The sequence below is a fragment of the Bos taurus genome, chromosome 21, assembly GCF_002263795.3.
Source record: "Bos taurus isolate L1 Dominette 01449 registration number 42190680 breed Hereford chromosome 21, ARS-UCD2.0, whole genome shotgun sequence".
NCBI classification, from domain to species: domain Eukaryota; kingdom Metazoa; phylum Chordata; class Mammalia; order Artiodactyla; family Bovidae; genus Bos; species Bos taurus.
In genome coordinates, this window is record NC_037348.1 from 61,693,391 (window position 1) to 61,706,600 (window position 13,210).

Below are 13,210 nucleotides of genomic sequence, written 5' to 3' on the forward strand. Positions count from 1 at the left end.
GAGGCCCTACTGGCTTGTTCGACACCTATGCAGATTGGGGCCCAACCAAGAAATGTGACTTGGCCAAGGTGACAGTTGGTTTTGTGGCAAAACTGAAAATCTCTATGTTTTTCTGGTACATTTACTATTCCCCAAATCTTGTCTGTCGAGTACTTAGTATACAATTCTTTTATACCATTTAAGCAGTTTTATTGCATTTAGCTTTTGTTACAGCATCTCTTGACAGTCTTGATTTTAACAGAATGTTAATACTGCTAAAATGTCCCTTAAAAATAGAGAACAGTCACAGACAGGAAGCTGATATCCAGAAGTATAAATTAACTTTAACTATGACAAAAATCAGTGATATCAGCCTTACTCAGATTATTTTATTATCTTTACTGTAAAGTGTCTGTTGTCTTCTTTCTGTGGGTGTTTTTTCCTTGCAATGAATGCTGTCTCACGTAACTTGTTGAGACCAGGAGGCCCCTAAGATAAAAGGCAAAACCAGTACAGCCCTTGCAGCTCTTGAGATTTTTCATTGGAAGAACTAATTTCAGATGTCTTTCTTTCCTTTCACTTTTTACTTTCTTACTAAACATTGCCTTGAAAAAAATTACTTTGAAAGGAGAGTAGTCATGGCAAAGTAGGTTTTCCTGAGTTACATTCTGTTCATTGACTTTTCTTGTTTGTCTTTAGTTACAGATTTATGATAATAGATCGCTTTGGGAGTGACCTTCAGAAAATATATGAAGCAAATGCCAAAAGATTTTCTCGGAAAACTGTCTTGCAGCTAAGCTTAAGAATTGTATGTGAGCTACATTCTTCTCGTTTTTAATCCAGTAAAGGCTAGTTGTGTTGACGCTTGGTCCTCTGCTGGTTGGTGTCAGGTACTGCATTAATTTATTGTATATGATGCTTTCATAGCTGGATATTCTGGAATATATTCATGAGCATGAGTATGTACACGGAGATATCAAGGCCTCAAATCTTCTTCTCAGCTACAAGAATCCTGACCAGGTAGTTTTATAACTTTAATTTCTACTGTTTAACCTGTTGTTTGAAAACAAATACAGTTGCTATGAACTTTTGAACCCATGCAGAAGTTTTACTTTTTGAAGTAGATATGGTAATAATAATATTTCTTCTTGACACTTTTATCTAGTTAACATTCTACATTTTTGATGCGATTTGTTGGCACTTTATCAAGTTGGCTATTTTGCCCTAAATAATATTCAGAAGAAGTACTTGTGATACAAAATGAATTTCAAATAGCTATTTGGGGGTGGAAGCTTAAAATTACATAGTGCACCAATGAATTATGTTTGCCTGTCTGCTTTGTCGTTTTTTTTATTTCCTTTGTTCAAGAAATCCATCAAATGTAAGTGTTCTGTTACTTGGAAAATTTGGTCTTTAACATGTTGATTATTGAAATCAACTGGTTTACAGAAATATCTTAGCTGTCTAAATTTGTATAGGGTTTGGAATTGAAATATGCATTTTTTTAAGCTTATTACATTCACTTTATAATTTTTACTTTTTAAGGAAAATAGAAAGGCTGATGTTATTATACCTTTATTTGGGTCAATTTAGTTGGAGTTAGAGGGGTTTATAATTTTCCTGAAGCTGACTCCATGATTTTGGTAAAAGTCAGGTTTCAGTTCAGTTCAGTCGCTCAGTCGTGTCCGACTCTTTGCGACCCCATAACCCGCAGCACACCAGGCCTCCCTGTCCATCACCAGCTCCTGGAGTCCACCCAAACCCACGTCCATAGAGTTGGTGATGCCATCCAACCATCTCATCCTCTGTCGTCCCCTTCTCCTCCTGCCCCCAATCACTCCCAGCATCAGGGTCTTTTCTAGTGAGTCAGCTCTTCACATGAGGTGGTCAAAGTATTGGAGTTTCAGCTTCAACATCAGTCCTTCCAATGAACACCCAGGACTGATGTCCTTTAGGATGGACTGGTTGGGTCTCCTTGCACTGCAAGGGACTCTCAAGAGTCTTCTCCAGCACAGGTTTAGTTGAAGTTGAAGTTGAAGTCTTCTCCAGCACATAGTTGGGCCTCTGTGTTTAATCCGTTTTATGTGTATTCTCACTTCTTAACTTGAGCTTGTATAAGAAAGGGACACTTGGGCACTTTAGGTGTGTTGAGTCAGTATACTGTACTTTTTTCTTCTTTGTCTTAGGCCTGACTTTGACTTCCTCTTGCTTAGCTTTCCCTTTCTCCTTTGGCTCCCCTTTCTTTTCCTGTCCTCCCCTTCCCTCTCTCTGTTATGGTGGCTGTAAGGAGCTATGTAGGTACCACAGAAGGAAGTTGCTGGTTAGAGCAGGCTAATGGAGAAGTCCTAAAGGCAGCCACAGAATTTCCAGGCAGCTTACTTTATTTGCATTTAGGTTAAAAATAAGCAAGCAAACAATACACAGCTAAGAACCTGAATGGTAAGGATTCCGTTAATTGAAGTAGACCAGACTTATGTTAATAAATACAAATATAATTTCTTTTTACAGTTGACTAAAACATGCTGCCTTTTGTTCAGGTGGAAATATTTTTGCAGCTTGGCTATCCTTTGGGCATATGCTTTGGATGGGATAATTTTTTTAGTATTAGATGTATGTGCTCAATCCAGACCCATATTTTTACTTCACTTCCCTCCTGTGACCAGATGCATACATCTGCAAGACAGTTACCTGGAGTTGGAGATGTAATATGTGGCTCTGGGACAGAGGAAAGCCAAATTTATTAGCTTTGTATGCTAATCAGATGTACATGTATATTCCCATAGATATGTGTATACATTATATTAAAATTTAGTTTTAATTATGAAGACTTGACTTTAACATATACTATTTAAATGTACCCAAGAGCCTCATCTAAAAGATCTTCAGGTCATCATTATAATCTTGAAAATATTTTTATGAAGTGAATCGATACTTGGTTATTCTATAAGTAAAGAGAGGAAAAGCTAACACGCCATGTGCCAGCTGAGTTAGCACTTGCACTCAGCGTGTGGCAGTTGTATCGCAACAAGTATTGATGGTTTACTCTGCTCAGTTTTGTTTTCGATGCCATAAGAAAAAGTGTATGATTTATGATCCTTGCTCAAATTGAGGAGACAAGATTATTACAAGTAAAGCACATACTTGCGTAAGGAAGTCAGGTGGTATTACCTTCACTGTAGCTACGTAGGTCATTTAATGTTTTTCTTTAAATAAAAGGTATTTCACAATTAAGTACTTGATGTTGTTCGCGTGTTGGATCAAACGTGGGGTGTCATAGTGTGGCTTTGTGGGTGAATCTGCCCTCCAGTGACAGCATTCTGTTTCTGAGCTTTACAGGCTTTAATTTATCTTGGTGCTTGGACATTTGTAGGTGTACTTGGTAGACTATGGCCTTGCTTATCGATACTGCCCAGAAGGGACTCATAAGGAATACAAAGAAGACCCCAAAAGATGTCATGATGGCACAGTTGAATTCACCAGCATCGACGCGCACAATGGCGTGGGTACGTCTGAGGCACCTGAACTAGAGCTGCAGCACCAGTGCTTTCCGTTGAACCCCTGCGCGGCTTTTCATGCTGCACCAGTAGATAAGCAGACGGATCAGAACTGAAGAGGCAGGATAGGGCGGGGGAAGGAGAGAGAGCTTAAGCTCCTGCATTTGAGGGACAGGGCACCTCTGTTCTCTCCATCTTCCTCTCACCCTTCCGAGGTCGTGACGGGTCGGTGGCGAAGTAGTGCAGTCAGCTGCAATGAGGCCTCTTTTGCTTTTCTTTAGCTTAATTGGAATGCTGGGGGCTTTCCTCCATAAAGGTTTGTGTTTTCTTATGCAGCTACAACTTTGTAACCAGTAGACTTACTTTGTCACCCATTCAGCTGGCCTGTTTCCTCAGCCATCGTTTCTTTTTTTTCTGTGTCCAACACTGTGGAGGAGCTAAAACCCCCTGTTCTCTGGGCCTCTTAATACCTTGCAGCATTTTTAATATCTTCACATTTTCCAAGGGCACTGTTAAATGTGTCATTGCTTTATAATTTATTTCGTAGACTAGTAGTCTCAGTTTGAAACTGTAGAGTTTTGCCAGTTTGGGTTATAAAGTAAATTATTAGTTGGAGGTAAATGAGTTCTTTGATACTGCCCAGTATTCGGTGTTTTTTTTTTCAAAATGGAGTCAAGATTGTATGATGAAAAAGAAGACCATAGGGTTGACTCTTTTTACCTTATTGCTTTAGATATACCTGAAATTCTGCCTTAAACATCATTTCACTGTGCTGAATCTGCTTCTTTTGTTTCACAGCACCATCAAGACGCGGTGACTTGGAAATCCTTGGTTATTGCATGATCCAGTGGCTTAGTGGCCATCTGCCGTGGGAAGATAATTTGAAAGATCCTAACTACGTTAGAGATTCCAAAATTAGGTAAAGGAAAACTTACAGTAAATTATTTCGGGCAAAATGATGAGGCAGATGTTCGGTCAGAACTTCTTTACGAGGACTATTGCTTTAACGGACACTAATGTAGAAATAAGAAAGGGCTTGTTTAACAGTAAGATTCCTTGGGTTTCTTTTTGTTGAATTTATTTGAGAAGAATGTTCGTAAGTGTATTTAGGATGTAGCACAGTGCTGCTTAATGTGCTATTTACTGTTACTAAGTATTAATAACTTTCCATGGCATCAAGCATCAAACAATGACTCATTCTTTTAATTTTTAACAGATACAGAGAAAATATTGCGAGTTTGATGGACAAGTGTTTTCCTGAGAAAAACAAGCCGGGTAAGAAAAGACTTCTTCAGTGTTCATAAGGATTTTATTTTCTGAGAGGAGAAAGCTCCTGAGGTCCATAGACTAACAACGCTTAATGTAAGAGCTTCGGTATTGTTAAGTGTAAGCGTCTCACTGGGGCCTGCTCACGTTGGTCTTTCCACAGGTGGGCCTTACTCACTTGTTATTCAGCGCTTTCAGTCAAGGAACCAAATTTCATTCAGTAATGCAGCTGTTTTCTTAGTTGAGGTTCTATTTTGTGCCTCAGACTCTCCTAGGCACTAGGGATCAAAATAAATAAAAACTCCTGTCCTTGTGAAGCTCTAGTTGGGAAAGGTAGACAGTAAAGGAGTAAATTGCACAGTTTATTGCATGGTTAGTACTGTGGCAAAAACAACAAACACAGGAAATGGAATTGAAGAGATGGGTGGGTTGTTACTGTAACTAGGGTGGCCTGGGACGGTCCTCCTGTGGAGGTGCCATTTGAGCAGCTGTGGGAAGGAGATGGAGTGAGCTCTGGGGAGGAACGTGTCCATGCGGAAGGACCTGAGTGCCTGCTGATGCCTGCATCTAGGCCATCATGGGCTTTGGCTTTTACTTTGAGCAAGAGTGCATGAAGTGTGGAGGAAAGGAGGGATGTGAACTGTCTGTCTTTAAGGGAAGTCTCTCCAGCTCCTGTCTTGAAGATCGACTGCTAAGGAGGCAAGGCCAGGTACAAACAGGAGCTAGTTAGAAGCCTCCTGCCATAATCCGAGCAAGGGAAGTAGCAGTGCAGGTGTGAGCAGTGGTCAGTCTGGATATATTTAGATCTTTTCAAGCCTTTGCTCAGTTGTCTCCAGGGAGGTCTACTGTGTGAGCTTAAGCTCTTTAAATTTGCAGTCTGTCAACCACATCTGGAAATGGAGTGTTACTGCTTTTTCAGATTTGCTCCCTGTTGCCTTCTCCCAGTCACCAGCCTTTCCCTCTGGCCTAATGAATCACTAGCACAACTTCCAACATCAAGGATTTCTCTTTGAACTATATGGAAATGGAATCATAGAGTGAACTAAACAGATAATTTCACGAGGGCAGGGATTTTTAACGTTCTAGTTTCTGGTGGCGTTCTTTTTCTTTCATTCAATACTGCATTTATGAAATTCATTCCCATTGTTAACATTTTTAAAATGTTTTTATTTTTTAACTTTATTGAGGAATAATTGACAAATATAATTCTATAATGTGATGATTTGCTATGTAGGCATACCTCATTTTATAGCGATTCACTTTATCGCACTTTGCAGATGTGTTGCTTTTCCTACTAATTGAAGGTTTGTGGCAGCCTATGTCGAGTAAATCTGTTGGTGCTGATTTTTCCAACAGCATTTGCTCACTTCCTGTCTGTGTCAAACATTGTGGTAACTCCCACAATATTTTAAGCTTTTTTATTATTATTATACTTCTTATGGTGATTTGTGATCAATGATATTATTATTGCAAACAATTATGACTCACTGAAAGCTCAGATAATGGTGGGCACTTTTTAGCAATAAAGTGTTTTTTTAGTTAAGGTATGCATGTTTTTTTAGACATTGTGTTATTTCACACATAATAGACTACAGTATTAGACATCACTTTTCAATGCACCGGGAAACCAGAACAGGTGACTTGCTTTATTGTGATACTTGCTTTATTGTGGCGGTCTGGAGCTAACCCGCGGTGTCGTCTGAGATCTGCCGGTACATGTAGACTGGAGAACGATGAGCATGATTTAGCACTGCTATCACCTCGCATAGTTCACACTGTTAACAGCAGCCTTTCTTGAAAAGACCAGCCTTGCTCTGTGATGGCACCTTTGTGTTCAATCATGTGCGAATCTGTGAGTCTGTTTCTGGGCTCTTTCATAGTAGTTGTTTTTTTTTTTCTGTTCTTGGGGCACACTGTCTTAATTACTATAGCTTTCTCTGATAGTTTAAGTCCTCTGGCACTTTTTCTTCTTTAAACTTGACTTTGCTGTTTTGCATGATCCTTTGTATATTTGTACATTTTAGAATCACCTTGTCAGTTCCACACATGTCCTCTCCCTCTGTAACATGCTGAAATTTTGAGTGGAATCGCAGGGACTCTGTGGACTAATTGGGGAGCATTGGCATCTTTATATAATTGATACTTTATGGCTTTCATTTAATTTGGTGTCAGTTTCTCTGACCTGTGTTTTATAGTTTCCATTTGGAAAAAATCTTGCCCATCTTTTCATTATATTTGTTTGTAGGTATTTGATGCTTTTTGATACTATTGTATATGGTATGTTTTTATTACTTTTCTAAATGCTTGTTGCTAGTGTATAGAAAGATTTTTAAATACTTTATATCCTATGATCTTGTTAACTTTACATATTGGTTAGAAGTTTTTTAATAGATTTCTTAGGCTTTTCTACGTGCACTCATGTTGTGAATAAACCGTTTTGCATCTTCCATTCCACTCAGTGCTGTCTGTTTCTTTTCTTGCCTTACTGCACTGGCTAAAAACTGCAGGACTTTCAGGCAGCATGGAAACGGTACAGATGGGCTTCCTTGCTGTTTTCTTCTCTCAGAAGGGAAGTCCAGTGTTTTATCACACTTGGTGACGTTTGCTTTTGGTTTTCTGTAGATCCCCTTTATCAGATTAAGAAAGTTGAAAGGAAGGATTTTTGTTTCTTTTTTCTCACGTACCTAAGTATTTAGAATCATGCTTGACATGTGGTAGGTACTTAAAATGTCTGAATGAATGAATGAATGAATGCGTGTGTAGCACTGACATAATGTCTTGATTTATTGAATGTGGGAGGAGGATTTGAAGAACTGGGAGAACGGGATTTTCTATAATTCAGACAGAAAAAACGCAGGGTGAGCAGGTTTTAGGGGTTGGTCAGGATTTTGGATTTGGTTGGCATGTGAGATGCCAGTTACACAGCCAGTATATGAGTCAGTGGAAGTCAGTGGGTATACAAGTCTGGAGGTCAGTGGAAAGGCTGAACTGGGCATATATATGTATGAGTCATTAACCCCAAGATGGATTTTTAGATGGGTGTTGAGAGGTGCTGATCTTGACTAGTAAGATTTCTTTTTATGGGTTTGGTTCTGCCTCAGTGTCCAGTAGACCTTTTATCATTCATAAGTTGGTTTTTCTCTTTTATGGGACAATCAGGGCTTCCTTGTGTTTCTTTTTTCAACCTGATTTTCATGTTTTATTTTTCATTTACCCAAAAAATGCAGCTGTCTTCTCTAGAACTAATGGCTTCTGTGGCAAAAAAAAAATTCTGGCTATGATATTTATTGTACTTAAGCACATTTTACTTCATAACATTTATTTTAGGTCCTTTTAAAAAGTAGCTTTAAAATTCTATTAGTAATTGTTTTTATATATATTTAAATGTTAAGCTTGTCTTCTTTCTTATTGTCAGAATTAAAAGACGTTTTTTGCATTGTATCTAAAAATACATTTTTTTATTTGACTTATCTGACAATTCCTGAATTCAGAAGCATACTTCCAATGAAGACGTGATAGAAAGACATATTTAACAAGCTATATATTTGCATTCTAATGTTACTATAATTGTGGATCATTTTCTTAGAAGAGGTAAATATGTTGTATTTATTATAAAAACTACAAAATAATTGTGTTATTCTTTTAGATGAAATTGCTAAGTACATGGAAACAGTGAAATTACTGGATTATGTCGAAAAACCTCTTTATCAAAAGTTACGAGATATTCTTTTGCAAGGACTGAAAGCTATAGGAAGTAAGGATGATGGCAAGCTGGACCTCACTGTTGTGGAGAATGGAAGTTTGAAAGCAAAACCAGTGGCAAAAGTGAGTTTTGTTATTGAATTTTCCTTTGGGTTTCCTGTGACTGTTTGCAACAAATATAGGCAAGTAAATCAGTAGCTCAGTAAAGAAAATAGCAGATTGCTCTGCAGTCAAATATTTATCATCATTACGTAAAAGCAAACCTTTGTGATATGGAAAAATACATAGAGGGTTTTAGAAAAATGAGTATGTGTTTCTTATGTCCGGTAGCAAGTTAAGAAATTCCCTGAACAAGTCTAACTTGGGATACTAGTATCTGGCAGAGCAATTTGGGTGGGGCGCTCAGTTCACATTCTGTGTGTCCTTTTCTCCCATGTCACCCTTTTCGGTTGATCCTGTGTTTCACTTTTTCCTTGTTCATTGGTGTGGTCCCACGTATTTGCCATTTGAAAATTGGTTTTGAAAAATTATCATTTGAAAATTGCATTTGAAAGTTTCCTTATTTGTTGGTGTGGTATATTTCCCATTTAAACATTATTTTGCTCTTTACAGAAATGTCACTTCATAAAGTTGTATATCTGTATATAAGAAGATTAATTTTTTGGAAAGAAATGTTAAATAATAAACCTATGGTAGAAGTATTGTACAGACTTGTACATAACCCCTGGTATCACTTTAAAATTCAGATTTTAAGGTATACATTATCTTACTGGTTATTTTTCATAATTATTGGTTAACTTTTTCCTTTTTTAATCTGAAATTGTGTTGCTTTTATATGAAAAAGGAAGACTACTTTTAGAAGAAAAATATGTTTTTACATTATTGACTTTTAATTGTCATTAACTCTGTAAAATTCCAGTAGACTTTTTGAAAGTCTCATATTCCAAACTATGAGATAAAGAGTTAAAAACAGATTTTCTCCCTTTAGAATAAACAGCATATTAAAAGTTTTTCATAATTTTTTTAATTTCAGAGGAGATAGGAATTTTGAAATTGGATCATTAATTTGACTTTTTTGGCTAATAGTAGATTTCTTTATAATTTCATCACAGAATTTGGAATTATACATATGCATCTATATATACATCTTCTTGCTTTCATAAGTTTTGTCTTAATTGTACCTTATTCCATTTTTGTGGTCAACAACCATGAGGAAAAACATATCCAGTTTTATGTGAAGAGGATAAATTGAAGGCTGAGTAGAATTCTTCAGGAAGGTGGTAAACTTAGAATTTGCATATATGTATAAACATATAGCTCACATCCTGCTCAGGACAGATTTTTGTGCATTAATATTTATAGCTGGCTTCTGTAGTGTTTTGCTCTAAAATTTTGCTGATTGAAAAATAAAGATCTCTGTAGTCCTGAGAACTTGTCCAGTGCCATCTCCCTTCCCTGTGCAAATCACTGTTGTTTGTAACTACATGCTAGAGAAAATTTTGTTTCCCCAGGTTGGCTGACTTCACAGCTAAATAGGTCAGTCTGCTGCAGAGCTAACATCTGTGACCTTATAATTCTCTTGTGTCCTTGGATAGTTCAGAAAGCTGGAAATTTCTTGTTAGATCATCCCCTACATGTATAAAGCTTCATTTAGGGGAAGAACATGAATAAAAAGCTGAACTGTTAGGTTTCCTTCATTGGTTTGCTGCCCTTTTTTTTCCCATCTCAAAACTGGCACAAGACTGTTTTTGTATTGAAAAGAAATTAATCAAAGTTAAGATTAGGTAAGATCCTGAAGCTGCTTGTTCGGCATTTAACTGTAGATTAATTGTTGATTTTGTTAGCCTTTTGTTTTTTATTTGTAAAGTGAAAGAGTTAGTTTTTGTTTTTAAGCATCAGAACACTTTCTTCAAATAAATTGTAAATATACCACATCTAAAACAGATAAAAGCAGAGCTTCATCCAACTTTTGAGTCTGAGGACTTCCAACAAGAGAAAGCTTTCTTTTCTGAGAAATTAGTATATTCCATCTCTTTTTTAGGAACATGTGTTGAAATTCCTCTTTTTTTTTTGCTCTGGTTTTCAGAATTTCAGAGCTGAGTATAATGCTTCGTCATAGAAGCTGTATTAATCCTTATAATTGCATATTTATTCTTTATTCTTTTCCTTTGTCATAATTTTTTAAAAAACTTAAAGTGTACATTCTTTGTATTTACGACACTCAAATCTCTGACAGAGAAGGCAGTGGCAGCCCACTCCAGTGTTCTTGCCTGGAGAATCCCAGGGACAGAGGAGCCTGGTGGGCTGCCATCTATGGGGTTGCACAGAGTTGGACGTGACTGAAGCGACTTAGCAGCAGCAGCAGCAAATCTCTGAAAGAGATGAGTTTAATCAATTCAATGTATATTTCTCTTTATATTCCTAAGAGATAAGAGTTGTTTGTTTTTTTAAACCTATAAGAATTGGTCAGCAGTAAAATGAAGCAAGGCTTCTATCTAGTATTTTACAGCCATGCTTGATTGTGGTACAGTAAATTTGGAAAGTGTAGTGAAATATGAATGTATCCACTTGTAACTGGTTTTGGTCTCGGTAACCTAAGGGTATTATTTAAAGCACAGAATTTTGGTTTGACATAAAGCTGAAGTAGAAAGATACTAAGTATTAGTTTCTCCTTAAAAAATACTGCAGCCAAAAATTTCAACTGTTGATTAGAACTGGCACTTAGAATCTGTAGGTATAGTTGCAACAGTTACTGGATTCACTGTGTACTCTTAACTCACCTTTCAGCAATTATGTGTGGGGTCTAATTTATGTACCTGATCTAGGCTAGGTCCCCGGGGCTACAGGGATCAATAACATGTAGTTCTGTCCTTAAAGAATTTCTCCCTGTCCCATCTGGGTTAAGAACAGCTTAATTTACTGGAAAGAACTCAGCAAGTTAAAAGACATTAATACCTCCATTAGCTATTTTTTTATAAGGTTTTGATTAAGTTGCTTGCCCAAGCCAACAAAAAGAGCTGTTCATTAGAATCTCTTGGGTCTCATCCCTGGAGATCTGCTGACTAGGTCTAGAGCATGGGCCTGCAGTTTTTTATTTTCAAGCAGTATATATTGTTGCTCCCTATAAGTGATGTCCAAGTACCCTTTTTTTCTGTTTCCAATTTTTTGTTTTTCTAAGTTATGTGATGCTAGTCGACCTTTCCATAGTTCCTCTGAAAAATCATTAACCATTGTTAAATAAATAATAAATAAATTCCTGCTGGCGCTCAGCCTGGAACATGGTACAGAGGACTGAACAAGAGCAAAGAAAGGTCTTCCAGCTCCCATCAGTGGCCTGCAGCTGCTCTGGTGGACAACTTCTGTCTCTTTGATGTGATCACACCTCAGCATCATTAAATTTATACCATGTAGCCTATAATTGAAGTCAGATTGCTCCAATATACCATCTAAATTTGGTGAAGGTCTGTCTGGCTGTTTTTGTATGATAGAATAGCAGAAACTGTATTTTAATTATATAAGTTTAGATTGTTGCAGTTGATACATTTCTTTGTTTTTTAATGGTAGTTTGCTTTTAAATCTATATCTAAGTGGATTTGGTGTTTACTAAGAATTTCTTTCCCTATAAATCCCATTCAGTTCAGTTCAGTCGCTCAGTCATGTCCAACTCTTTGCAACCCCATGGATGGCAGCACGCCAGACTTCCCTGTCCATCACCAACTCCCGGAGCTTGCTCAAACTCAAGTCCATTAAGTGATGCCATCCAACCATCTCATCCTCTGTTGTCCCCTTCTCCTCATGTCTTCAGTCTTTTCCAGCATCAGAGTCTTTTCTAAGGAGTCAGTTCTTCACATCAGGTGGCCAAAATATTGGAGCTTCACCTTTAGCATCAGTCCTTCCAATGAATATTCAGGACTGATTCCTTTAGGATTGACTGATTTCATCTCCAACACCACAGTTCAAAAGCATCAATTCTTGCACGCTTAGCTTTCTTTATAGTCCAACTCTCACATCCATACATGACTACTGGAAAAACCATAGCCTTGACTAGATGGACCTTTGTCAGCAAAGTAATGTCTCTGCTTTTTAATATGCTGTCTAGGTTTGTTCTGATAGCTTTTCTTCCAAGGAGCAAGTGTCATTTCTTTTCATGGCTGCAGTCACCATCTGCCGTGATTTGGGAGCCCAAGAAAATAAAGTCTTTCACTGTTTGCATTGTTTGCCCATCTATTTGCCATGAAGTGGTGGGACTGGATGCCATGATCTTAGTTTTCTAAATGTTGGGTTTTAAGCCAACTTTTTCACTCTTCTCTTTCATTTTCATCAGGAGGCTCCTTAGTTCTTCTTCACTTTCTGCCATAAGAGTGGTATCATCTGCGTATCTGTGGTTATTGATATTTCTTCTGGCAGTCTTGATTCCAGCTTGTGCTTCATCCAGTCCAGCATTTCTCATGATGTGCTCTGCATATAAGTTAAATAAACAGGGTGACAGTATACAGCCTTGACGTACTCCTTTCCTGATTTGGAACCAGTCTGTTGTTCCATGTCCAGTTCTAACTGTTGTTTCTTGACCTGCATACAGATTTCTCAGGAGGCAGGTCAGGTAGTCTGGTATTCCCATCTCTTTAAGAATTTTCCATAGTTTCTTGTGATCCACACAGTCAAAGGCTTTAGCATAGTCAGTGAAGCAGAAGTAGATATTCTGCTGGAATTCTCTTGCTTTTTCGATGATCCAACGGATGTTGGCAGTTTGATCTCTGTTTCCTCTGCCT

General features: G+C 37.6%; 1 protein-coding gene across 1 annotated transcript in view; it reads left to right on the forward strand.

The window, feature by feature from the left end:
• VRK1 (VRK serine/threonine kinase 1) overlaps positions 1 to 13,210 on the forward strand; it is a gene marked incomplete at its 5' end in the record, with an annotated part of 46,152 nt that overhangs the window by 17,253 nt on the left and 15,689 nt on the right. Inside the window, 6 exon segments of the mRNA NM_001038224.2 lie at positions 679 to 787; positions 907 to 999; positions 3,350 to 3,482; positions 4,272 to 4,392; positions 4,690 to 4,748; positions 8,386 to 8,564. Of these exon segments, the coding sequence (NP_001033313.1) occupies positions 679 to 787; positions 907 to 999; positions 3,350 to 3,482; positions 4,272 to 4,392; positions 4,690 to 4,748; positions 8,386 to 8,564 (694 nt within the window).